Source organism: Artemia sp. Qi Xiang Cuo, chromosome 15 (genome assembly GCF_049724085.1).
Source record: "Artemia sp. Qi Xiang Cuo chromosome 15, ASM4972408v1, whole genome shotgun sequence".
Classification (NCBI taxonomy): Eukaryota; Metazoa; Arthropoda; class Branchiopoda; order Anostraca; family Artemiidae; genus Artemia; species Artemia sp. Qi Xiang Cuo.
Genome location: NC_142808.1, coordinates 44139886 through 44166261, shown reverse-complemented (window position 1 = coordinate 44166261; position 26376 = coordinate 44139886). Strand labels below are relative to the sequence as shown.

The following is a 26376-nucleotide window of genomic DNA, read 5'->3' as shown; positions in this document are numbered from 1 at the left end:
GTTCATATGCGAGACTAGCTGAATGCGGCCCTGCTTACACATTAAAGGTTCCTTCACATTGAATTTTGGCTTTCCGTTCTCCCCTTCACACTGAACTCCGTAAGCCTTCCGTAAGGCTCATATTCCTCCGTAAGACCTTCCGTTAACGTATCCATAAGTCAAAACGCAATGCTAGAGCTCTGACGGAAGAAGTTCAAAATATTTCAACTTCTTACGTTTATGTTTAAGTAAAATGGAACTTAAGAAATGTGTCTGATCAGGTATCATTATCCTGAAAGTTCAGTTCACATGTAGAATACAAAAGTTACATCATCCAGTTCTGAAGTTTAGAACTTTGTTTCTAATATTTCACATTTTACCCACGCATCAAAAAGCTTTTTACATTCCTAAATTTATTATCTGCACTTACATGTTTAGACATGGAAGCAGGGTTATCGCCTCTAGAGATTTATCATTATTTCTAGTGATTTATGTTTCTTAAACCAAAAAAATCACTAATGGTTTACAATCACTAGATTATTCAAGAAAATCACTAGATTAATAAAAAAACACTAAAATCTGCAGATTTTTTTTCTCACCGGGAGGCAACCTTGTATGGAGGTCTCATTGAATTTGTACATGTTTTTTCCAGCAAATGGAAGATTCTTAGCCAAATTACCTACCAAGATTGGTAATCTTTGAGTCATTTATTTGGTGTCTCCAATTGCCTTCAAATGGCTCACAGAACTGATAGACTATTTGAATTATCCTTACTCTATGCCTATCTACCTAAGTTCTGCCCTAGGATGAATGATAAGACTATCTATCAACAAGTGGAATGACATCATATTTATACAATTCTGAAAAAGTTATGCCAGCTTGGCCTCTCAAAGAGACTATCTGTCTTGGCTTTATTCTAATTGGCCATGGTTCTCAAGTTTTTCATCCATCATTTCCACCAAGTTGATTTTAATTCAAACCTCAAAAGTCTTGACCTCAAAACTCAACCTCAACGCTGTTAATTCACCGGACAGAAAAGCTAAAGGTTTCATAGATAAGCCTACCTTGCAGGAGCGTCAACTGCCCCCGCCTCTAGATGTTTTTTTTATGTTTCCATAAAAAATCGAAACAAAAAAAATGCTCTCCCTCTTAAATTAAGAAAATATCTTTTTAGTATCTTTATTTTAGATAAATCGAGAAAATCCTTACCCCCCTCCTTCCCCTATAGTTTCATCAATTAGCACCACTGCTCTCTTGAAGTTTTCAAACTAATATGCAAAAGCATCATTTATATTAAATGTATTAAATAATTAATTAGGTTAAAATAATTAGGGTTGTGTATGATAGTAAAATACGAGAAGCCTTTTGTTTAGCATATATTTACTAAAAAACAAGTAAATTTACAATTGCCGCGGATAACATATGCAACAAGGATAGTAGCTATTTTGATGTGGAATCTTGAGTTTAGTGAGTTATGTATTTATATGAATTATTTTGAGTTTTTTTTTTGTCTTTCCAAAGGAACCGAGCAAAGGCAATGAGAGAAAAGGGGATATCAATCTTTCCATATTGAATAGAAGGTAAAATTCCTATTTGAATTATTAAATTTTTTATTGGGGAATTTCGCAGGTTTTGATAGTCCACGGTCCTGCGAATATGTTTGAAAATGAATGTTAAACTAATTTTTTTCAATTAGAAACATAAGGGGGTGACAAGGTGATGCAAGGCTATGAGAAAATCGGTCAAGCAGATTGCGTCACTTCCACCAATAGTAGCATTATTAAATGAAAGGTGAACGCTGTGAAGACGAAAAAAGTAGAATAGCCAAGGTCTATTGTATCAGTTGCGGTTGAAAAAAGTATGAAGGAATATACAGGTGCGTATTAGCCTACACCAGAGATAGGTTTACCAGAAGCCAAGGTTTAGGCTGTTCTTAAGCAGGGTACAGAAAGGCCTGCTTAAAAGGTTTCTCGAAAAGATGAGCAATGTGCTAGCCGTTATGTGGAGGAAATGTCTAGGCATAGGTTAAGGTACGCGTCTGACCGCCCGGACATCAAACGTGAAGTTGTGCCAAATATAGTTCCCATCCACTGTCTAGGTTTGAAAATTAATAAGTATTAAAAAGTGAACGAAAGGCTAAGATGCAGGGTGGCCATCCCTAGTGATTTATCGTTTTTTAGTAATTTTTATATTGCCTTAAAAAAATCACTCAATCAACGCATAAATCACTAGATTATTAAAGAAAATTACAAAGTCAACCAAAAAATCACTAAAATCTAGTTATTTTTTTCACCGGGTGGCAACCCTGCTAAGATGGATGGCATGCTTTATGGATATGTATACTAAAAATTATCTTTTCGGAAATCAGGCTGATGCGAAACGAACAGTAGAACCTCCTTGAATGGGAACGGAAGATTTATAGGGAGAAGAAGTCTGAAAGTAGGGAACAAAGAGTGGCTGTTTGATAACATAGGATAGAAAAGGAGTAGCCCTCGAGCGACTTTGTTCTATGACGACTTATTACTAGCATTACCAAGATATGGCTCACAGATATTATTTCTGCCCCTTATATAATCTTTAGTCTCTTATCAGTGGCGCCAATCTACAATGGGGGGGGGGTATGTTTTTTAAAATCTAGGCGGGGGGCAATTGTTTTCAATCTGCCCGATGAAAATACGAAAATGGGTATTTATCAATGAAAAATACAAGAAGAGACATTTTTTTAAATCTAGAGGGGCAAATGCTCCGCCCTCCCACTTGGGATTACTGCCTCTTACTATGTTTGGGTCATTCAAGGGCCAAAGACGTTGGTCCACAATCTTCGTGTCTGAGGGGGGGGACGTATCAATTGTGTAGAAGTGACTGATTAACGGTGTCATATCATGAGTCGACTGATGTCATTTTTCCTATGGTTTCCGAAGCTATATGTCACTCCAGAGACAAGATCCTGCTGAACATCCCCTAATTGGCGCCTCTAATGAGCAGAAATGGGTGAAAAAGAGCTACTTTTCTCAGCCGAGGGTAAATCCATCCACATCAAACCCTAAGTGAGCTATGAGAATAAACTGAAAACAAGCAACGGTCAAGAGGTTGCCCACTCTCCGCCAACTGGTGGACATCTCGAAGCACTGCATTTGCCACACAGCTCAGCCACGCTTGGCACAGTCCCCACAGAGCTCGGCAAAGTTCCGCCACGATTGGCATGCATCACCTCGTCCACGTGATTTCTGGAAATCAACGACCCCATGGCAGAGGCGCCCACAGCAACTTACAGAGGGTCAGCTTCGAAAAGGGTATTGTTCGCACTAACAGTGCCAAATTTTCCATAACGTTACAAGACTTTGCAAAACCAATTCAAAATAGAAAATCACTCAGAACAGAAAGGTATTTATTAAAAATTGACAAATACCCAAACTGTACCTAGTTACCACATTCTCTCTGAGACGTTTTACTCAAAATAAGATACAACAGTTGTTTCTAAACACAAAATTGCTCTATTTTTAGATTTAAAAAAAATAGATATGGCTAACAGTTCTTTTCATAATATGACTCATTTATTTTAGTTCAGCAGCCGCCTCGCCCTGTAAGAGCCCTTTTGTATCAACAAGGTATAAGAGACCATATTTAAAATCTACCCCCAATTTCATCACTGAGAACTTAATTTAACCCCGGTAAATGTGCTTTACTACCTTTCAGGCCCAAAAGAATAAAGCAAGACGAGAGATCAGCCAACACAAAAGACCTTTGATCTACACTCGGAACTAAGTAATTCAAACACAAGGGTTGCAATTTACTCAGCCCAGGAGAGGAAGCGATTAATACACGGCTATCCTGGGGCTATTTACATCTCGTGGGAAAGAATTCATCACGATGGGAAAAAATCTTCAAAACCTGTTTAATTCAAAGGCGGCTCAGGAACATAAGGCTTCCGATAATCTGAACACCATCGCTCAGCGTTTATATGAGAACTTGCTACCAATGCTTGTGGTATATCCGCAAATTATCCGATTAGCAACAAGTGCATACTGTGGGGATCAGAAAAAAACAATTTTTATTCAGGTAGAGGGTACAGAGGCGTAGCTAGGGTTTTCAGCACCCGGGGATAATATCGGTTTTTGCTCCCTCCCTCCCACCATCTCTACTACAATATATGTAAACAAAACAGATTATCCCAAAAATCTTAGTTCCCCCCCCCAGAGGCTGCACCCAGGAAGAGCCGTCCCCCTTGCCCCCCACCCACTTCCCAGCTATGCCGCTGAGAGGGTAACTTCGGTAACTTTCCCAGATGAAACTTCTTGACAAAATTTCGAAGCTAGAGCCTAGGTAATTACGTAGCAATTTATTAGGAGAGAACACATTCGTCGAAAAAGCAAAAAAAAGCGGGTTATAGAAACACCACAGAACAATACTGTATCAGCAACATTGTATGGGTGTATCAGCAATATCTTAGGAACGTCTTAAGATCATGCAGTTAAAACCTTCGGGGCATGTTGAGCGGGAAGCTTAACTAACCAAAAGGTAGTATATGCTTACTAATTCTACCACGATTACTGCTATACAGAAAAAAAACAATAAACATCATAGCTGTGCCGACACCTCCTTGACCTTGTGCACTTGCTTTAGCTAGTCTTAAATTTTGGAAACAGCAGCTGAGCCAGTTGAACAACTAAGGAAAAGAATTGACTAGATCGTGCGGTTATCCTTAAGGAGCAAAACCAACAGACGGAACAGTGAGTCTGGGGAGCTTACGGTTAAACAAATTCCCAAATAACATTGGAATTTCAGATGTCAGGTGAGGCAGAAAACGTGTGATCCTGCTTCAGGAAGATCAAGAACACTCTGCTCCAAATATTAGCAATTTTTGGCTGAAATCTATGGCAACATTTTCTTATTATCAATTTTAAAAGTTTATCAATATTAATTGCTCGTCCAGAAATTCCAATTTGTTGCTGCTATGTTAAAATTTTCCATAACCTAACATAAACATACAAAAAGGTAACGTAAAATTATATAATAGCCCTTTAAATTATATGCAAATAGTCCCGTCTGTTGGTTTTGTTTCTTAAGGATAACGACACGAAAAGGCAGGGAAATTATTTAATTTCCCCTTGGCTTTGGTAAAGTTTAATTTGACACAATTTTTACTTACATTCATACGTATCTGCGACCCCCCTGGCTCGGGTTCAGCTTTACTTGCATTTATCCAAATCTCCTAAAGAAACAAAATCGAAGTCCCCTCCCTTCCAGCTACCCCCCTTCTCAAAATCCTGGATCTGTCACTGCTTGAAACACCAAACATTATTCACGTTTGCAGTTATATTTTTGCCATATATATATAAATATATAAGGATACAACATTGCAACATAGCAATGTGACTCGTATACGACATTGCAGTGACTAGTTTTAACTGTAATCAAAAGGACTATCAAGATGGTAGACTGGAGCTCTACCCCCGGGAGGAGGTTACGAGCTGGGGGGGGGAGGCATTACGTGAACAATAATTGATGATGGTGGAAAAAAATATACTAGACTTCCCTCAAATTTTCTTCAGCCATTAATATAAGCCGTCAACTAAGTTACATTTTAGTAAATTAGCACTGTCATCCTTCCGCGGCTATTCACTCAAGATCCGATCGGCAGCTAGCTCGATGATAGTCTACTAAAATAATAAAACATGATGGTATAGATTCCACATCTTTACAGCTCTATAGTTTAGAGATTCAATAGTTTTAATTATCTTAACAGTCAGAAGTAGGATTAAATTGTCATCGAAAGAGGCGTCACTAGCCAAAATGTTTTTTTGGGGGGATGGGGAGGTGAGAATAGATTTTACCGAATTGCTGGTAATTTTTACCGACTAATTTTGATGATTTTTCTATTAAAATTAATTCTTTTTTTTTACAGAAACCGGTCGTCTTCCATTGATTTTACGTTTTTTATTTCCATCAGCGTATTTACCTAATAACAAAAATTGAGTCAGTGATATAGCGATGTTTCTAACCAATATCTTACTGACTGACTTAAATCATAAGGGGGCGTTTTCCCCTCCCCCAATACGTGACACCCCTGATCATCGGCCGAATAATTTCGTAAGACGAAAGCGTCAGGGGACTATCAACATGAATAGCACACCCAAAACCCTGATAAACTGGACTACATGGACGACCACACACGTGATGGAAGAACTAAAAGAAGATTCGGATCTTAAATGCAGATTGTAGAGTAGAAAAATCCTCAAGGTCAATCTAGCACTTTTCCCCCTACTAATGAAAATATCTGGGAGACAGTTAAAAAAAGCTAAACTCTGGACAACTGAACAAAGAACAGATTTTTGCTTCAAATTATTCCAAACAAATCACCCCCCTCCCTGTCACCCCCTCAACAAAAGTATAAACTGTATACCCAAGACACAACCAGGGGAGCTTCAGAGCTAAAAAAAAACTCCATTAATTGTGTAGTTTTCTACAAATTTCATAGCGTTGGCCTTTTATTCTCGTGTACCTAGAATTCCCGTCCCCGAAAAACTCCTATAAATATGTCCCGCGAGCATCTTTCCAACGATAGAAAACAGACAAGGACAAAAAAAACTTTATTTTTGGGGGATGGTACATGGGGGATGGTACAATTTGATATAACAGCAAAACAGGCAAATTATAAAGACTACTACTACTAACAACTAACTACAGCACTAAGCTGCTTGAGGCCAACACAGCTGCACAGGCTCCTCATTCGTCCCAATCTAGTCAAACTTTCCCTCTCTACACCCCTTCCCAAGCCACATGCGTTATGTGGCGTATTTACAGAACTTTTTTACAGTCGAGTCCCTCAAACAAAGTAAGTTCATTAGTTGTACTGATTTTTTACGAAAAAGTTAAGAAAGGGGGGGGGTATATTTTAAAATTCTAGGACGAGGGGACAATTATATTTTTTGAGTTTTCAATAGAAATACCCCCCCCCCCCAAAAAAAAAAATCCCCCCTGGATACGGTCTTGTTAGAAGGAGACATCATGGAACAAAAAGAGACACACTTTTAGACTGCTAATTTTATGCTCGTTTACATGAGTTTGATCGTATTTTTGACAATTCATCCCCATTCCGTCTCTACTGATTTAAGAACAGTTAAAAATGGAACAAATATGGAAATACAATTCTTGGATACTTGCTGCGTATTATTAAGCAAGAACTTCTTTTTTTTTTTTTTTTTGCTTAGCATTTTTTGAATAGCCCAGGACTATATGAGACCATTAGAGGAGGGCTGGGGTGAACTGTGAAAAATGAGAACAAAACTATATAAAAGAGCATAAAATGAGCAATCTAAAAATATGTCCATTTTTTTTTTCTAGTCTGTCTCCATCTGAAAAGCCGATATTTTTGACCTTTACGAACTTGGCGTTACACGGTCAATATGAGAAGTTTATACCCGTAACTTACCCAAGTATCCGACGGACAGATTTCCGACTCATCCAAAATTTCCGATTTTACTGCTTCTGGCATATTAATATCCTTAAGAGAAACTTAAAAACGTCTCAACCAAAGATTCTTCCACACTATAGCACAAAAAAAAACATACAAAATTGCTTCCCACAGCAGATGTGAAACGTAACACACACACAGTGAGTATACCAACCCGGGATGTTTTCCAGGGGTCGAGGGCGATTCATGACATGACGTCATTCCTAATGGCGTATCCCATAGCTCTCATTTCTACGCCCAATTTAACAAAAGAAAGCGAGGGAAAGTGTTTGCGGTATAGAAAAATTATGTGATTAAAGAAAATAGTTTGATGAAATAGACAGAAAATATGGAAATGGTGACGAGAAATCAACTAAATATGTAAAACAAACGTGCATAGAGAGGAATGAGAAATTCACCGTATTCTACATTAATTTCTTGTATTCCCACTTTCTATCACCATAATCAATGCTTACATTTGCTTACATTATCAATGCTTACATTAACCTTTGCAATTAGTTCATCAGAGCAAATAAAAATTTACTTTATTAAAACTCCAGAATCTATCTGTTCGGTCTAAAAATCGAAGTATCTGAAATTAGAATCAGGTCACAATGTATGGGAGAGCCGAAATATTTCGAAAAAAAAGCCAACTACAGGTTGGAAAAATGGTATTTAAAATTTCGCTAAAAAAAAAAAATATGAGAAAAAGGTGATGCCTGAAGTTTCACTAAAGTATGAGAAAAATATGAACCGTGCAAGGATTTTTTGTTTGTGTGATTTGAGTTCACCATGGTTATGGGTTCTTAGCCCCCCCCCCCCAAAAAAAAAAATGGTATCATATCAAATGATAATAATATTATGACTAAACATTAGGGCAAGTCTTAGTAGCCAGAACGTTAAAGCGGGTAATATCGATAAGAGGGAATTATTTACCACTTGGAGATAAGAGAAAATATTTAGGAAGGGTGAGTTTGAAGCTGGGTCCAACATGCGGAGATGGTTGGGATGACCAAATTTCTTTGCCACATTTTTGTAAGGAGTTAAAAGGATTAAGGGAGAAACTTTTTCTAGCGTGGTTTGAAAGGGAGGAATGGTGGATATTATGTCAAGTGATAAAAATTTTACGACTAAACATAAGGATGAGGCTTAGTAGAGTGAATATTAAACAGGGTAACATCGGTAAGAGGAAATTTTTTACCACTTGAAGATAGGAGAAAACATTTAGGAACTGTTAGGTCGAAGGTCGAATGTGTTGAGATGGTGAGAACGAACGATATCATTCTCAGAGTTTTTGCAAGGAGAGGGAGGAATTTTTTTCTGGGTTGGTTTGAAAGGGAGGAAAGGTGGATTGGTTTAAAAGGGGGGAATTTTAAAGCAAGTAATATTAGTAAGCAAAAAAAATTAGGAAGGGTGGGGTCTGGCCCTTATATTTTTCTAATGCGTGGAGACAGCGAGGATTATTAATCCATTTTTTGGGGCTTTTGTAATGAGTTAAATGGATTGTGGGGCTTTTTTTCCTGGGGTGGTTTGAAAGGGAGGAATGGTAGATATTACATTAAGTGATACGAGTTTTACGACTAAGAATTGATCGACAAGAAAAATTCTTTACACTTTGAGATAAGAAAAAATTTAGTAATGGGGAGGTCAAAGGTCGGCTCAATTTTTTTTCCAACGTATGGAGATGATGAAGATGATTAAGTTTATTTTTAGGGAATTTGTGATGAGTTAAAATGATCGGGAGGGAGGAGTTTTCTGGTTTTATGTAAATTGGTTTTATGTACCGCACATAGGGCAGATTATTTGTTTACTAACTTTAATTTGTTTATTTACTTGGGAATTCAGAGTTTGTTTTGGTTTTAAATACCTTTCAGGGAAAAATTGTATTAACCATGGCCTCTATAGGCTTTAAGGGTTAATAAATACATATCACGCCATTGGCAATCTGTTTCTATAAAGGAAATCTAATTTCTCCTCATTATTTGTCATGAAGTACAAAATTTTATTATAACTGTTTTATAATCCCTGATACTACTACTACTACTACTACTACTAACAATTCACCGCAGCACCAAGCCGACTAAGGCCAAAACAGCTAGGCACACTCCTCTTCCATCCAAATCTACTTACCTCTCTCCTTACACCCTCACAGGAAGTTACAATTTCCCTTAAAACTTTCCCAACGACATCCTCCCACCCCAACCGAGGACGATCTGTTCTTTGTTTAGCCCTAGACGATTGACCGAAAAGGACAGTCTTCGGTGATCTATCATCCTTCATCCGCATGACATGCCCTAGCCAACTCAACCTTTCCCTCATTACAGCCCTAGAAAGTGGGGTTGTATCTCAGATGATGGCGAAAAAATATGGGAGGGTGGCTAATACATTAGGAGTGATTATACTGATCTAAGGTAAATTCTTCCAAGACTGGTCTTAGACCCACTCAAATATAAATTACAAAAAAACGAGTTAAAATACACGAGCCTTGAATTAAAAAAAAATAAAACCAAACTTATTTGAAGCTTCGCTACGTCCTCCTCCACTCCCCTTTGGACAAGCAAAACTTTGCCGTTATCACAGAGACCTCCTGTTGAGCCCGATCCTGTGCCAAGGCCGTATCAAGGGGGGGAAATTTTTGACCGAGTCGAAAATAAGTCGAAAATTAGTACAACCTAGGTAAAAATCAGTATAATTAGTCGAAAACTGAGTCAATAATTAGTAGCCCCCCCCCGAAAAAGTCAAAAATTAGTAACCCCCCTCCCCTAAAAAAAAATCCTGGATCCGCCCTTGTCCTGTGCACACCCAAAAAATTTTCTATACTGATGTTTTAAAAAGACACCCCCCCCCCCCAAGTAAAAACATCTTGTTAAGGTTTTGATTTTTACATGGCAGTTATGGATGGAGGTGGGAGGCGGTGGGAGGGAGGCAGCAAAGGTTCCTTCGTATTTAAGTGACTAACATAGCCAAAGGTGGGAAAAGCCCATGATGTGCCTTTTGAAGTCATAAAACTTTCTTGCCTAATTTTTGGGCGTTTTCATCTAAATCTAAAAGACGTATATACTCATACGCGGATATAGGCCTTTTCTGGTGAACAACTGTTAATCACCAATCGCGAGAACAGATTTGTTTATCAACAACTGTGAATCAACAATAAATTTCGTGAGGGCAAAAATTGTTATTATTGGTCGAAATAAATGACAATATTTTCAAAATCAATTGAGTGTTTTACTATTCTCAATCAAACTCACGTTTACTTCTGTAATTCTTACGGCTGAACACAGTCACAGTTAGGAAAACTCGTGAAAAGTCCAACTTGATGCCACGCATGCAGGATTCCCCCAGGGATACGGATGGAGAAAGGAACTTATAGGCCCTTACTGGTGAACAAATCGTTGATCAACAATCACAAGAAAAGATTTGTTTATCAACAATTGTTGATCAACAATGTTTTTGCGAGAACACAAAATTGTTATTATTGTTTGAAATAAATAGCAATATTTTCAAAATAAATTGAAGAGTGTTTTACAATTTTCAATGAAACTCATGTTTACTTCTGTAATCTTTACTGCTTATACACCTTTTCACTGTCTGATCAAATAATGAAAGTTCAGATTAAACACACAAAAAAATCTTCAATGCCCTTTGGAGGGAAAAGGAGTAGGTGATTCAAAGGCAAGTACGTTCTTATGTCTTATTTTAGACTAAGAGATCAAGTTAACACTAGATATGACAATCTTTTTGACAAATTAACTGTTTTTTCTCTTCTAAAATTGTAAGATCAAAAACAATTTTCCTCCATGATAGTCCTTGAAATTTTCTGCTTAAATTTGACCAATAGGATTGACAAACAACGATTTCAACTGTGGACCATTTTCATCCGCACTGTTGATCAACAAATGCTTCGTCGGTTGCTGTAACACGATTGTTGATCAACAATGCCGCCAGAAAAGGCCTAATAAATGCATATTTTATTTAAACACAAATAAGTCTCAATGCTGTGACTACTGTCTTCATAATAATCAATATTTGGACTATTGTCTTCACAATACTCAATATATTCCATATGGTTCGCCCATTTTTCTTAACTGGAACCCCCCCCCCCCTTTATCCCGAAATGTTGGCCTTGGAATATTACTGTGCGTTCCAACTCTAAGCTCATAGTTTTGGCACCCTACTCAAGACTCCTTTTAATAGTGAAGTTGGATACATCGCTGAACACTGTTTTTGACCTTTTCTTGGAGGAGGGGGGAGTTGATTTTTCTCCCATGAGGCGATTCTTATTTAGACTAACAATATATCAAGTTTCAATGGGAGGGCTCTTCAAATGAGCAGCGCCAGGAAATTTCCCAGGAAAGGAGGCAGAGGCTCTTGTTTTTATCAAGATTAAGTTGGGAATGCTTCTCATTTCCTATTTTATAAAGAATGTTTTCTTGGTTCCCAGAATAGGCTATTGCCCTTACCTTGTACCAGTGCCCACAATCCCCCAGGCAGTTTTTTAGTGGGGGCAGCATTCCATTTCCATATCCCCTGTGTCGATACATACAGACCTATAGAACTATTGCTACTACTAACAACTCACTGCATCACCAAGTCACCTGGGCCAAACACAGCTACGCGCGCTTTTCCTCCATCGCAAGCTTTTTATAAGGCCTCCCTCTTTACATCCCTACGCCTCTTTACAAGGCCTCCTCCCACCCAACCAGGGATCGTATTTTAAACAAGCCATTAGCAACTGGAGTAGAGCAACCCCATTTTCACGCAATTTTTCCCGGTTTAAGCACATTTTTCGTGATTTGTTTTTAGTCTAATGGGGTTACCCCCTTGCCTCTTCTTTCAAACGATGTACCTGATTACTAGCTATTTTGGCTCGTCTCCTTTCTACCAGTAAGTTCAAGCCTCAAATATCATACTGTACATTATCACAAGGGGTCGGGCTACTCGTAAAGATCAAATTATATGTATCAAATAACACCCAAGACATTTGAAATGACAGACAATGAAGATTTTCTCACGGTTATAACCGCACATGATTTCAAATGGTCGAGTTTAATAGAGATATGCTTCACAATATGGATGTCCCATCGTTTATTTCTCTAGAAGCCATGAAAGTATGGCGAGAGCATGGCTAAGAAAGTATGGAAAAAAGAAGCCAAGAAAGTATTGCATGAGTTATAAAAGAGGTTTCTGAAACCTCTTCCGAGCTTGCGCGAACGCACAGTCTCAGTTATTAATATGAAAATTCAATTAGGATATGCTAAGATTGTTGCCAATAGAAGTAATTATAATAAACTCGCGTTGGCCAAGCTCTACTCAACTTTTCGTGACCATTAAATTATTTTTGCTTCTGGAATTTTTCCCCTTCTTAAGAAAAATGAGTTAAAAAGAATCCGGATTAATTATTTTAGATTTTGTAAATTTTTGTTTTTTCTTCCACCTTGGACTAAATACCGGGTAATTATTAATACATTTCTTGTTCCTGATATTACTGTAAAACTGGAAGCATTACACAGAAAACTTTCAAATACCGCTTGTATCCGTTTTTCTCCGCACCATCACCGTATCAGGTTTTTTCAGTCGTAAGTTATTTTTCCTCAATTTGTTTGTTTCTTTTTCTCTCTTTGGTCATTCCACATTTTTTAGTATTGTAAAGAGAGAGTAAAAATCAAATATTGATAATAATAATGACAGCTTGTGTCCATATTTCTGTATGTTACTCCTTATTAGATTCTGCAAGTTATGAGTTTTTTTCTCTTCTTCTTTTTCCCCTCCTTTCATGTTATTTCTCTTTTGTTTTAGTTTCTTTTAAATTTTATGTGTTACTCTGTAACTGGTAATCTTTGATTTCTATATTGATTTGCGTTGCATTTTTATGTGTTTTTCTTCGTGATACTCCACGTATTATACCTCTGTATAGTGTGGGTTAGAAATAAATAATAATAATAATAATAATAAACAGCTTTAGCTTCAGGTTGACTTTTAAAATGGTGCGCTAAAAATGGGAAACTCGCTGAATCTAAAGGCATAAATAAAAAATTGTTCGGGACAACTTTATCAGCAACTTTGTTTCCGCGGGCTAACATAATATTCCTGCTAACAATTATTCGATCTTTTCCATTACGCCTATACCACTATTTAATTTTTTTTATCGTTTACGGGTACTAAATTGAAACAAAAGAGAGACATATGGCGAAATGCATGGGAAAATATATGATTTGGGCTAAACATTTGCACATTGGGTTGGAGGGGGCGGGTAAAGTGAAGGTCTTTTAGGAGAGACATAAGTAATTTAGGATTACTTATACATTCCTAAAAGCGTGTCACTTTAATTTACCACCACCACCACCCCCCCCCCTCACTCCCTCAATGTGCAAATATATATCCAAGTTGTATTAATGCTGACCCGTAAATCCTAATACAACATGACAGACCAACGACCGAAGAACAAATACCGACCCGCAAATGGTGGTATAGTTATAAAGGAAAATATCCCAATTATTAGTGAAGCTCTAACAATTGGAAACATTGTTGTAAAAAAATTTTGATGAATTTTGGGCGCGCAATTCGAAACATTCGAAGTCGTTTTAGTCGTTTTTCACTGTTGAATTTTTATAAACTGTACATTCGGAGTATTTTAGAGTATGCTTGTCCTTTGTGGCATCCGGGGTTAAGTAAAGAGCAAAGAAATGACCTTGAGAATGTGCAGGAACGAGCTACACGTGTAATATCAGGTCCGGAATTCACGAACTATGATGATAGCCTTAAAATCCTAGGCCTAGATGGACTTGAAGCCAGGCGACACCAGCTTACAATGGCCTTTGGACAGAAGCTTTTGGACTCAAGCAGGCATCGAGATTTGCTCCCTGAACCGGCAAGAACAGTGTGCAATACAAGGCACCAGAATAAACTCAAGCCTTGTAAGCCCTTGGCTATACCAACCGATACAGATTGTCTTTTCGACAGTATTTTGTGTCTCATTTTAATAAGTAAGTTACAAGGAAGAGTGATTATTTAAATTATATTGTGTCTCCTTTAATTCTTGTTATTCGACATAATAAATTCGTATCGTAAGAATAAAAATCTAACTTGTAAATTTCTTCATTTAGGAAATAACTGGAAATTGATTTTGTGTCTGAAAGCTGTGTATAGCATGATTTTACAAATTTTGAAGTTTGAATGCTGCTTTGAATCTTTATTTACATGTGATATATGAAGGTCCCACTTATTCAATTTCCACCCAGCTAATATACTTCCACAAATTCGCAGTCAAAAATTTGTGTTATTAAATAATTTATAAAAAGAAGTGTTTAAAAATTTATAAATATTATCAATAAATAATTTATAAAACAATTTTATATAAATAAAGGATTTGTAATGCTATTTCAGCAATTTAACGCATCATGGTTGCAGCAGTAGCTGCAAGAAAAACCTTGCCTAGGAGCTCTAGATAGCGCGGTTCAGGTATGCCTGTCCCTAACCCTTCTCAGTCAATGCAGTTTTACCAAATAAAAGCGTAAATGCATCAGAAATTCAATTTTTTCCAGAAATTTACTCTGAAAAATGTGAAAACTCAATGCGCAACAACCATCTAAGAAAATTAGCCGTGCAGCCCCGGAACTTCAAACTGAAACTGACAAGTGACGGAAAATAGTCTGTTCTAAACGATAATGAATAAAAACGGAGATATCCTTTTTCTATTGACTTTACCAATCGATACAACTTGAGCAATTAAGGAAATGATACTTTTAGATCGTAAGATGTTTTCTAGCAGGGGTGTTTTGATTTTATCCACCCAACTTGCCACATTAAAATAGTATATAAATATTGTAATAAATAGATATTTATATATTAAAATAGACGAAAAGCAAGTTGATTGATTTCCAGTATAAGAACTAATTTGGCTTTCAATTAAGAAAGTAGGTTCTTTCTGTAATAATTGCTCATCTGGACGACCACTTAAACATCTACAATAACTAACAATTTATCACAACACAAAATCACTTAAAATCAATAGAGATCAAAGCCAAATCAATTCTTGATTCAAGGGTTGCCACTCCTCGAGGCAGTGTTGTCGGATAGGCCACTTTTGTGTCATTTAGGCAATTTTCTGTGATGATTGTTATGCATTGAGTTTTCACATTTTTTTCGCAGCGATTTTCTGGAATATATTCTTTTGTTGGGTACGTTATATTTTCTCTTTTTTTTTCTGGAGTTATTTTCACATTTTTCTCATGAAGAAAAGATTTAAACGAAAATTAAAACTAACAGAAAATAAAATAAAAACATAAGTTGGACTACATAGAAAGTGAACTCAAGAACAGAGAACTCAACTTTCCAGGGACATAATAGCAATATGTTTTATATTTTTTTATATGTTTTTTTTTAAGTTTACTTTACATGTTATTATCTATGTGTTCCCAGACTTGAGTCCTCTACTGTTGAGTTGAGTTTACATTTCTCAAAATTTTAGTGTGGCAGAATACAGTTAAATTCAATCCCCAGCCCCCTCTGAAAAAATTAAAGCCTTAGGCCACTGATATTAAAAGCATGTTATTATCATTGATAACCGGGCTGAATCGAGTTTCATAGAAAGAGTTTAGGTTTTTTACGAGTTGCTTCAAGTAATCGAATATCAAGCTTTAGTAGTTGAGTTTCAAGTATTTGTTATAGGCACATGCTCTGTCGAAACATCATGGAAAAGATGTCATCTTAGCGGGTAAGTAGGCACGAATTTCTTGTGGGGACGACAGAAAGAAAAAAACAGGCAAATTGTATGGAAAACTAAATATTCATTGGGGAGAACCACAAATGTTTTGAGATATGGTTCCGGTTGCGGCACTTGAACTCCTGTGTCTGGGTTGCGGTACTGAATTTCTAGTACTTTGATTTTCATTTGATGAAAAAGAGATGTTGTAAATAACTTTTGTGTCTGCTTTATTTAGCTGACGCAAAAAAGTAAAATAGCAATTTTAATGGAAAAACTGTTAAATATAGGCTACTATTTGTGTTTTTACATAAAAAAGTATTTTGAATTTTTCCAAAAGAAAAATATTATTTTTGTCAAAGCGGAAATATTATATATTTTTACTTCATATTCATTCAATACCAAAGGAAATTAAGCTAAGTTCGTACGGAAACTTGGGTGAGGTGAACACGATCAAGTGACATCGCTACGTGAACTAAAACTAGTATATCTGATTAAAAATAAAATTCTCTAAATTACTCCTAAACAGGTTGTCGGAAAAAAAAAATCTTTTTTAATTTATACAGAAAATATTACTACACGAACAAGAAACTTTCATTTATATTGAGTAAAATTTTGCCGTTTGAGAAAAACAAATTTCTCAACTCTGATCCGGAGTAGAAACGAACCGATTGGTCGCTCGATGTGGTAACGAAATATCACTTCATTACGTTCAGAATATGTGTATGCATTTGGTTCGAGGGGTCAGCCATTTTTTAGCACCTGCTGTACATCCCGCAGCGCTACGTATGCCGCAAAGTTCCGCCACACTTGGCACATTTTCGCCACGCTCGACATGCACCACGTGATTGTAGATGTGTACGTGATTTCCAAAAGTCAGCGGCCTCTCGTAACAATAAAAGAGTAATATGATTCGAACTATCAATCAACACTAATGCAAATACAATAGTCACTGCCAAGCAATTTGCGTCACTATTACACGGCCAAGGTCATGTCCAATGGGAGGGGGAGGGTAACCGATTCGAGCCCTCCCTCCACCCTAAAATTTTTGTCTAACTCGTAAAAAAAGTAACAAAAAATAAATAAATTTGTGTAGCATTTTGTAATTTTTTCGTAAAAAAAAACGAACTAAAATACCCCCCCCCCCTCTCTCGAATAAACAACCTGGATACGGCTACTGTTAATATATTAATATTTCGACATTAATTTATCCAAATGTGAAGAGAGTACACGGTCTCGGAGATGCCAGCCCCCCTCCTTTGGTACCACGACATCGATGTAAAAGCCTATGCTTGATTTTGACTGTTGATTCCTTTTAGTTCGATTTCATATAGACAAGCAAAGTTAGCATTGGTTCGATTCCTTCTGCACGACTACTCAAAATTATGTTACAACAGACTTTTATCTTTATTTTCTTTCAAGATCCTTAAAAAGATTTATCCAGTTTGCAAAAAAAAACCTACTCCAGCAGAGTCCAGCACTCTAAACGTGACGAAAAATCCTTTCTTAAACGAAGACAATAATAATAACAACAAATAAAAGTTCTTTCAGGCTGAGCAAAAGTCATTTAAGATGCCAATTAGTTAGCATTTATTAATTCATAGCTTCCATATAAAAAACTCAAAATTTCACGATAAAATAAAAAGGATTTAATGAATTTGCATCTTATCTACAATGTAACAGTGTGACGCTATAAAAAGAAAATTACTAGCAGAATTACTTACTAATAATTAAAAAAATACCGAATCCCCAGAACTGTAATACTTGGAGGAGGGCCAAGAAGGGCGTCCCCTCCCTCTGCGGCTCAAAACCCACAGTACCAAAAAAATAGAAACAATCTTTTAAAAACTTTATTTTTTTAATAGCATTCAACCTTCCACTGATAAGAAATCCTCTGACCCCTCCCCCTCCCCCCTGGAAAAATAAGCACGCATTAAAATATTTTTTAAATTTATAAGAATTTATACACATTGTCAGTGTTAAATATTCCGAATCTTGGTAGTTATTTGAAAGTTTAATCCACAATTAAGTCGACTCCATAGAATATAAACTCTCAACGGCTTAACATCATAATACCCATACTTAATTCCAAAATTAATCCATTGGCTTTTATATAGTTAATCATGTGTAACATACATCCGGCGGTTTGTGTGACAGGGAATCTTATAATCGTGGAAAACATTCAAATATGGACCATATCTAGCTTCCGTTGCTAATTCAAATAATTCTCCGTATCTTTTTCGTATTTTATTCTTGATTGATGGAAACTTGATTTATAGAGGTGCGTCTGTGTTATTACTCACCTAACATGCATACAAGTCTGACTTTTGGGACAAGGGGTCAGTAAATTACCACCCCCCCCCTCAGGGACATACGGATAATTTTTCTATGCTTTATCAAGTAACTTCTAAGGAACTTTTAATGCAATATTTTATCTAGTTTCTTCAGCACAAACCAACCTCCCGAAACCAAAATTTATATATAACTAATTTTATATTTATTTCATATTTTAGGATAAAATTTATAATATAATATAATAATTTTTACATAATAAAATTTATATATAAAAATTATTTCATTTTTATTTTACATTATATATAATATATATATATATATATATATATATATATATATATATATATATATATATATATATATATATATATATATATATATATATATATATATATATATTATAACTTCATAATCATTATGTTCATGTAATTATTATCACTTCGGCAAAAAATCAACAACAAACGTTTTTCCTTTTTTTGCTCAGCCGCTCTTAGCTTTTACATCTGTTTACATATTTCACGGATTCGAGAATTTTCGTGTGAATTAAATTTAAACGAAACCCCATAGCAAAGAAATCATTACTAATGAATTGACAAGCGAATTAATTCAAAATAACACACACTAGTAACACTAATCTTGTCTATGGTCAGTTACTAGCGATAGTTTTTTTTTTTTCTTTTTTTAATAGAAACGTAAAAGGAAAAATAAACTGACAACAAATTGATTTTTTTTTAAGCTTCAAAAATTGCAAACAATTGTAAAAATTAAATGCAAAACTATGAAACACAAACGCAGTTCATCTTATTTTTCGAATGAAGCGAAATAGTTTCCTACTACGAATTTGTTTCACCCTTGTGGTCTATATCTTTGAGCAATTTCTTCCAGCAAACTTTTCTAGGGAATTAATAAACATTTGTCAACGGATTGTTTTAGGTACCCGTCTAACAGGCCATACTTCAAATAGTAGCTGTATGAAAAATGTGGTTCAATCCTGCTTTCTAGGCTACGATGAGAGAAAAGTTGAGATGGCTAGGACACGTTCTGAGGATGAAAGATAACAGATTGCCAAAGATCGTCCTTTTCGGCCAACCGTCTAGGCCCGAAAGAAAAGCAGGTCGTCCCCGAATTGGGTAATAGGAAGTCGAAAGGAAGGATTTAAGGGGAACTGGTACTTCTCGGATCGGTGTAAAGAGGGAGGCTTTGAATAGGCTGGGATGAAGGAGGAGCGTGCGTAGCTATGTTGGCCTCAGACGACTTGGTACTGCAGTGAGTTGTTAGTAATAGTAGTGGTAATCTGTATTTAAGTTCCAAGGACAGTGAGAATGAAATCTGTTTTCTTGAGTGAAAACTTGTGTAATTATCAAACAGTTCGTGGTAACGAACTGTAAGGAGCGACCCGGCTCAATAGTAGCCGAAACTCTAAAAAACGGAATTTTGATACTAATAAATACATCAAAAGAATCAGATTTTTATGCTGATTTCAAATACACAAGTTTCATCAAAATTTGCCTTATTTTCGAAAAAAGGGGGAAACACCCCCTAAAAGTAATACAACCTTAATGAAAATCACATCATCAGATTCACCGTATCAGAGAGCCCTATTGTGGAGGTTTCAAGCTCCTATCTGCAAAGTAAGATCACGGATGCGTGTTTATTGTTTTTTTCCCAGGGGTGATCGTATCGACTAAATGGTCCTAGAATATCGCGGGCGGGCTCATTCGAACGGAAATTAAAAGTTATAGTGTCTTTTTTTAAGTGACTGAAAAAATGGAGGGAAACTAGGCCCCCTCCTACGCTCATTTTCCTCCAAAGTCACCCGATCAAAATTTTGAGATAGGCATTTTGTTCAGCATGGTCGAAAGATATAATAAGTATGTCTTTGAGGATGACTTAATTCACCACAGTCCCCGGGGGAAGGTCCGCAAGTTATGAACTTTGCCGAATGTTTACATATAGGCTAGTATTGTTTATTGGGAAGTATACAGAAGTTTTCAGGGGAGATTTTTCTAGTAGTAGAGGGGTCAGGGGTTACGTAGGAGGACATTTCCATGGGGGGAGGGACATTGCTATGAAGGGGCGCCAGATTTCCCAGCATTATTTAAAAAACCGATCAGAAAAAAAAAATTCAACTGAAAGTAAGGAGCAACATCAAAATTTAAAACGAACAGAAATTATTACATACATGATTGGGTTCGCCCCCAAGTCAATACCTTGCTTTTTGTGCTAAAGCTTTTTTTAGTACTTTCATTTGGTTTGGGACGGGGGTCGGTGGCGTGACTCTGTAAGCTCAGTCAGAGTCGACCCAGCTTTAAATGGGTACCTGGAGGAATCTGGAGAAGGTAAACAGGAAGGGTGTGCGAAAGCACAGGATGGTTACCCCCAGCCCCCAATGCACTTCCTGGCTGAAGGGCCAAGAAACGGAGATCAGCACCGCCGATAGAGACTGTTAAGTCCAATGCTGTATTCTTTACCTTTCATCAGAGCTATTTATTCAAATTAACGGCCTTTGTAAGTAAGAAGTTATTCTTAAAGAATCGGAACAAAATTCGAACTTTAGCGCAAAGAGCAAGGTATTGACTAGGGAGCGAACCCCCTTAATATACATAATAAAAATATACGAATATAGAAGTTCTTTACGTAAGTTATGTATATTTATTACTAATAAAAACGTTCGTAAATAAAATTAAAAGTTCTAGTGTTCTTTTTAAGTAACCAAAAAAATTGGAGGGCAACTAGGCCCCATCCTCCGCGCCTTTTTTCTCAAAATCGTCAGATCAAAATTTCGAGACAGCCATTTAGCCAAAAAAAATTAAAATTAATATGCAAATTTCGTTTTAACTATTCATGTACCGTGAACCAAAATCAAAACCTGCATTCATTCAAAAACGTTCAGAAATTAAATATAAAAAACAATTTTTTAGCTGAAAGTAAGGAGCGACATTAAAACTTAAAATGAACAGAAATTATTCCGCATATGAAAGGAGCTGTCCTCTTTACGCCAAAGTTTGACTCTTTCTCACAACTCTATTTTTTAAAACAATAAAAAAGTTTAGCGTAAAGAGCAATGCGTTGAGGAGGGGACAGCCCCTTCCATATACGGAATAATTTCTGTTTGTTTTAAGTTTTAATGTCGCTCCTTACTTTTAGTTATTTTTTTTTTATTTAATATAGATCTAAGAAGGTGTAGCCTACCATTCTTCTTTAAACACGTTGTTAATGTTTGAATTTTTATGGACGAAAATTGCCAAAATTAACTAATCGGCATCGCTCATTTATTTTCACGATTCAAGGTGACAGCACTGAGAAAAGGGTAATGCCGACCTGAAAACTTCATACAAAAGAGAAAATCACGTTCTGCAGGTGTAAATAGACCTAAGATGGGTCCATGGGGGAAAATAATATTTTTATTTTAATGACCTTGGAGACAGGCAGGATTTACCTACGACAGCAAGCTTCTTCATTAAGGTCTTCCAAAGGAAAGGTAGTCCCACTCTCCATAAAAAAAAACACTATAAAAGTCTGAAAACTACCTTTAAATATTCTAAAATACTTATATCACTCCTAAAGGCAGACACCTCGCCACCATCCCCCTCCCCAATGGACAAATATATAGTCCAAATTATATATACTCAATGAATTTTCAATAGCACTACTCTTTTCTTCTTAGACCCCCCCCCTAATATCGTTTATTGGAAGCAGGATCATCTTTTCTTGCAAGATTATTCGACAGAAGAACAAAAGAAGAACTATCTAAACGCAAAATAAAATGCAGTATTTCTGTATTTTTTTCCAAGAGTCTTTGTACCTTTTTACCAAGAAAAATTAATAAATTGAGTTTTCATATTGAATATTTAATTAACTTTAATAAACTAACAAAACGTTATGCCGCAAGACGAATTAGAAATCTTCTAGACAAGCCAAACTATTGGGCCAATGGCGAACTGAAAGTGAAATTACCCCCCCCCCCCCTAATGGACAAACATATAGCCCAAATTATATATGCTCAACGAATTTTCAACAGCGTGGTGAATCTTTTCTTCTAATCAATTTAACAAGACACAGTTAAAATGCGGCGGGAAAAAAAGAATCGTGCAATTAAAAATTCATTGAGAACTAGAAAAAAAGGAGGGGGGTAAATTTAAAGGTCTGCATTTACGAATGATATAATTAAGCATTTTAGATTATTATTTTTTAATTTGTTTCCAGAGTTTTATTGTTTTTAATTATGGAGAGGGGGGGTATTAAACTGAAAAGGAAGAAACAAAATACAAGTAGAATACAAAAGTGGAAAATAAAATACGTTGATGTTTTTACGCCAAAAAGTAACCCACGGGCCAAATACAGGTCAGCCAGGGCCCCGCCTGGGGCGTTGATAAACAGCCAGGGCCCCGCCTGGGGCGTTGATAAACAGCCAGGGCCCCGCCTGGGGCGTTGATAAACAGCCAGGGCCCCGCCAATATGAATTATTTTCACATTTTCAGGCACTTTTCATAAAAAAAACATTTATGTTAGGTGGGGGTGGGGAGTTACATAGATAAATTTTCTATACTTAATCAGTCTTTGAAGAATTCAGATGATTCAGCAAGCTCAGCCTGATTGGTTGATATTCATAACTAAAACAAGGTGATTAAAGCAAGTAATGAGCACAAGACAACCAATGAGGCAATTTTGTTTATAAATTCTTATCATTGGCTTAAACAAAACTTTCCCACAAGTGTTTGTTACTAATCATGGGAATTTCAGTGAAAGGAAATTGTCGAAAAATTTCACACGACAAAATTATTATTCTTTGAGGTCATATAGCACAAACTGACGCTATAAACCTTAGCCTATCATCATTATCAGCATCCTTCAAAAGTATAAACTTTTTTTTAATAAATGGGATTTTTTTTTTTTTTTTTTTTTTTACTTCAGCCATTTTTCAAAACGCATTTGCAATATCGTAAACGTATCGTAAACAAGCGGTGAATTTGTGATGGACATGTTCTTTGACTTATCTACATTAATGGTTAGTTCCAAGGTTCCTTTCATTTTCTACACTTGCATTAAGTGCCTACAGTAACCTCTGTTTAGATATTCCCTTATATTTGCAGAATTGTGTAAAAATTCTAAGAAATATTGAGGGTAGTGTTGATCTGAATCAAACAACACTATGTGCATCCAGATTATCAAAAGGGCGTATCTGCAATATCTTAGGAAAAACTAAGGGTACTAAGATGAAACTTCCAGAAATCAAAAGATACTGTGTACATCCAGTTTGTCAAACAAGCGTATCTGCAATATTGGACATAAGTGAACGAAAAAAGAGAGCAAAAAAAAGTTAAAAGTATTCAAAAATAAAGAGCGCAAAATTACCATGTTCTATAAAAACTCATTTACGCGGGACTTATCTGGCCTGTGAGCAGGGTTTGGTCAATTCATGATTTATGTTAGTTAAAATGACCGTATTGCAGAGCAAAGGGATAAGGTCAACACCTAGGGTGTTGAGGTAGCAGTGGTGAATATAGTTAAGGACTAAATTAAAACTCCGGGTGCGACTCGATACGTGGAGTAACATGGGTAAGGCAATCAAGTTAAGAATACAGCCTTTTGGCTATTTTTTGCAATGATCGTCTTTCGGTAAAAAGAAGTCAAAGAAAATCCTTACACGCTCCCTTAAATCTCAGTGAAGGTGGCCCTGGGTGGGTGGGGTTTTAAAATAAAAAAGCCATCAGTGCACTTGAGTCGGTAAAATCTATAAACCCTTGCGATCGGTCCAAAAGACTGAAAAACAATTTCAAGATCTCCCACTCCAAGGTCAGACCTCTATGTAGTAACAGTTAAAAATGAGGGATTAAATGGGGGATTCAAGCCAAAGCACTTAAATTGTTGCACATATTTGTTGTTCTTGGGAACTTCAGTAATGACTAGAAGAATTTGGATTTTGACACACAATTTTTTTACATGACTTATCCTTGTTTTGGGAGGGGGGGGGGCTTGTCTTGGTCTTCTTTATTATCCCATCATCATTACCCAATTCCTTCAAATATGTCGACGTTTTTTAAAATGAAAGTCTCCAGAAGCTTCGGAATCCCTAAAAAATTGAAATACATTTTTCTAGGGTCAGTTCATAGACTCCTATTCTACAGCCTAGTTCAGCCTTATGTTTCATACTGTTCTATTATTTGGATGTCAACTTTTCCCTCACCACTGAAGCTACTTTCAAAACTATATGATAAAGCAAGGACTCTTATACAGGATACTAACTGTTCTCTATTTAAGTCCTTGCTTGACTTAAAATCTCTCTATTTTCTGTCTTGTGCTTCTTTTAATTTTTTGAGGTTACATGGCCAGCTTCCTTCTGCCCTATATAATAATATATTTTTTATTTCCAAGCAATCCACTTATTTTTTCCGCACTTCCAATAATTTACAAATACCTTATACTCTGTCAATATGGTCTGACTTTAACCCTCTGATAGCTTGTAATATGATTTGGAACACTCTCCTGGAGTCTGCACGAGCTGCCACTCATTCAGCATCTTCAAAAAGTATGTTAAAGACTTTCTTGCAAATAATTAATTTTTTCCCCAGTTCTCCAATGAGTTTATGTCTCCGGAATGGTTCTGTATTTTATTTGTGTGGGTGGATTCATGTATTTCTCCCTTGCCAGGCTTGGATTTTTTTTTTTGGGGGGGGGGGGTATTGTTTGGTTTGGCAATGTTAATTTATTATTTTTAAAATGTTTGATGAATGTATGTGTTTAATTTGTTTTTAGTTTTGTTTCTCCCCTATTTTTTCCTGGCCATAGAGCCTTACGGGGGAGAATATATTGAAGTATTTGTTATTTTTATGTCTAATTTACCATAGATTTTGGTATTCAGTAATATATTTCTTGCTTTGTCTTTTTTCAATAAATTCAATTTAAAAAATTCAAATTCAATTCAGTGGGTTTTTAGAAAGACCAATAATATGAATGATGACCAAAAAACTAAACTTTCTACAGAGGTGAGAGTTTGAAACAAAGTGAAAGATTTAAATCTTCAGGAGTAATCTTAACTACTAAAGATACTCTGATAGGGAAAACAGTTTCATCAACAATCCCACATAACTCAACTCTTTCAAGTATAAGAGGCTTAAAGATGCATAAATATGTTTTTAATAATAAAGAGCATCCTACATTACATTACAGAGCTGAGCTCTGGAGATATGACCCAGCAGCACAGTTGGAATCAATACAGCTGCAAGACTTTAAAGAGTAATTGCTGTCCACTTAACAACAAATAATCAGGCTATAAAAGGAGACCTAGAACTATTTTTGCTTAGATTAAGTAGACTGGCAAAAATGATACAGTACTGGGTAAAGGTTGTCAGCCTGTCAGATGATAGGTTAAAAAAAGCAGCATATTTGGAGATGCTAGGCCTACTGTCAAAACAAAAAAGATCATGGCTGTATCAAATGAAAACTGTATTGGGTAGAGCAGGTCTATCTTATATTTGGAACAAGGGCTAGGTCTGTCAGAGAAGGATTAATCACTCATAGCTTGGTTTAAAAGTAGAATAGAATACCAGTAAATCCAGATTTGAATCCAAGCAGTAAGGAGGTCAGAGATGTTGAAGTTATACGCCAAGGTTAAAGAGGTTTTTGGTTTTGAACATTAGATTTACCACCCAAGATATTTTGGACATGGTTTTGTATTCACCTTAATCACCTTAATCCATTTGAGAGCTTTAAGGTCCTCCGGACCTGTAGTGCTCTTGAGTCGACGACTCCCAATTGAGCCCCCGCTGCCTCTTCTCCCACTCCTTGTCAAGGTGGCATTTGAAAGACTGGATGGAGGGAGCGCTGACAGTTGAGTCCTTCAATTGATTCCAATGGTTTATGACTCTTCTTGAGAAGTACATTTGACAGGTTCTCGATTAGGAGCTTAACTTTGGCAGCTTCTTGGAGTGTCCTCTTGTGTAATGAT

General features: G+C 36.3%; 1 protein-coding gene across 4 annotated transcripts in view; it reads right to left on the bottom strand.

Moving 5' to 3' along the window:
* Su(H) (recombining binding protein suppressor of hairless) overlaps window positions 1-26376 on the bottom strand; it is a 123650-nt gene that overhangs the window by 81509 nt on the left and 15765 nt on the right. For 2 of the 4 annotated variants that reach the window (XM_089101804.1, XM_089101806.1), the window contains exon 1: window positions 7412-7551. The exons of 1 other annotated variant lie outside the window; for it this stretch is intronic. In XM_089101804.1, the coding sequence (XP_088957930.1) occupies window positions 7412-7474 (63 nt within the window). In that variant the 5' untranslated portion in view covers window positions 7475-7551. Of the gene's footprint in view, window positions 1-7411; window positions 7552-26376 lie in introns of those variants that run through there. One more of the 4 variants, XM_089101807.1, reaches the window with a different exon arrangement.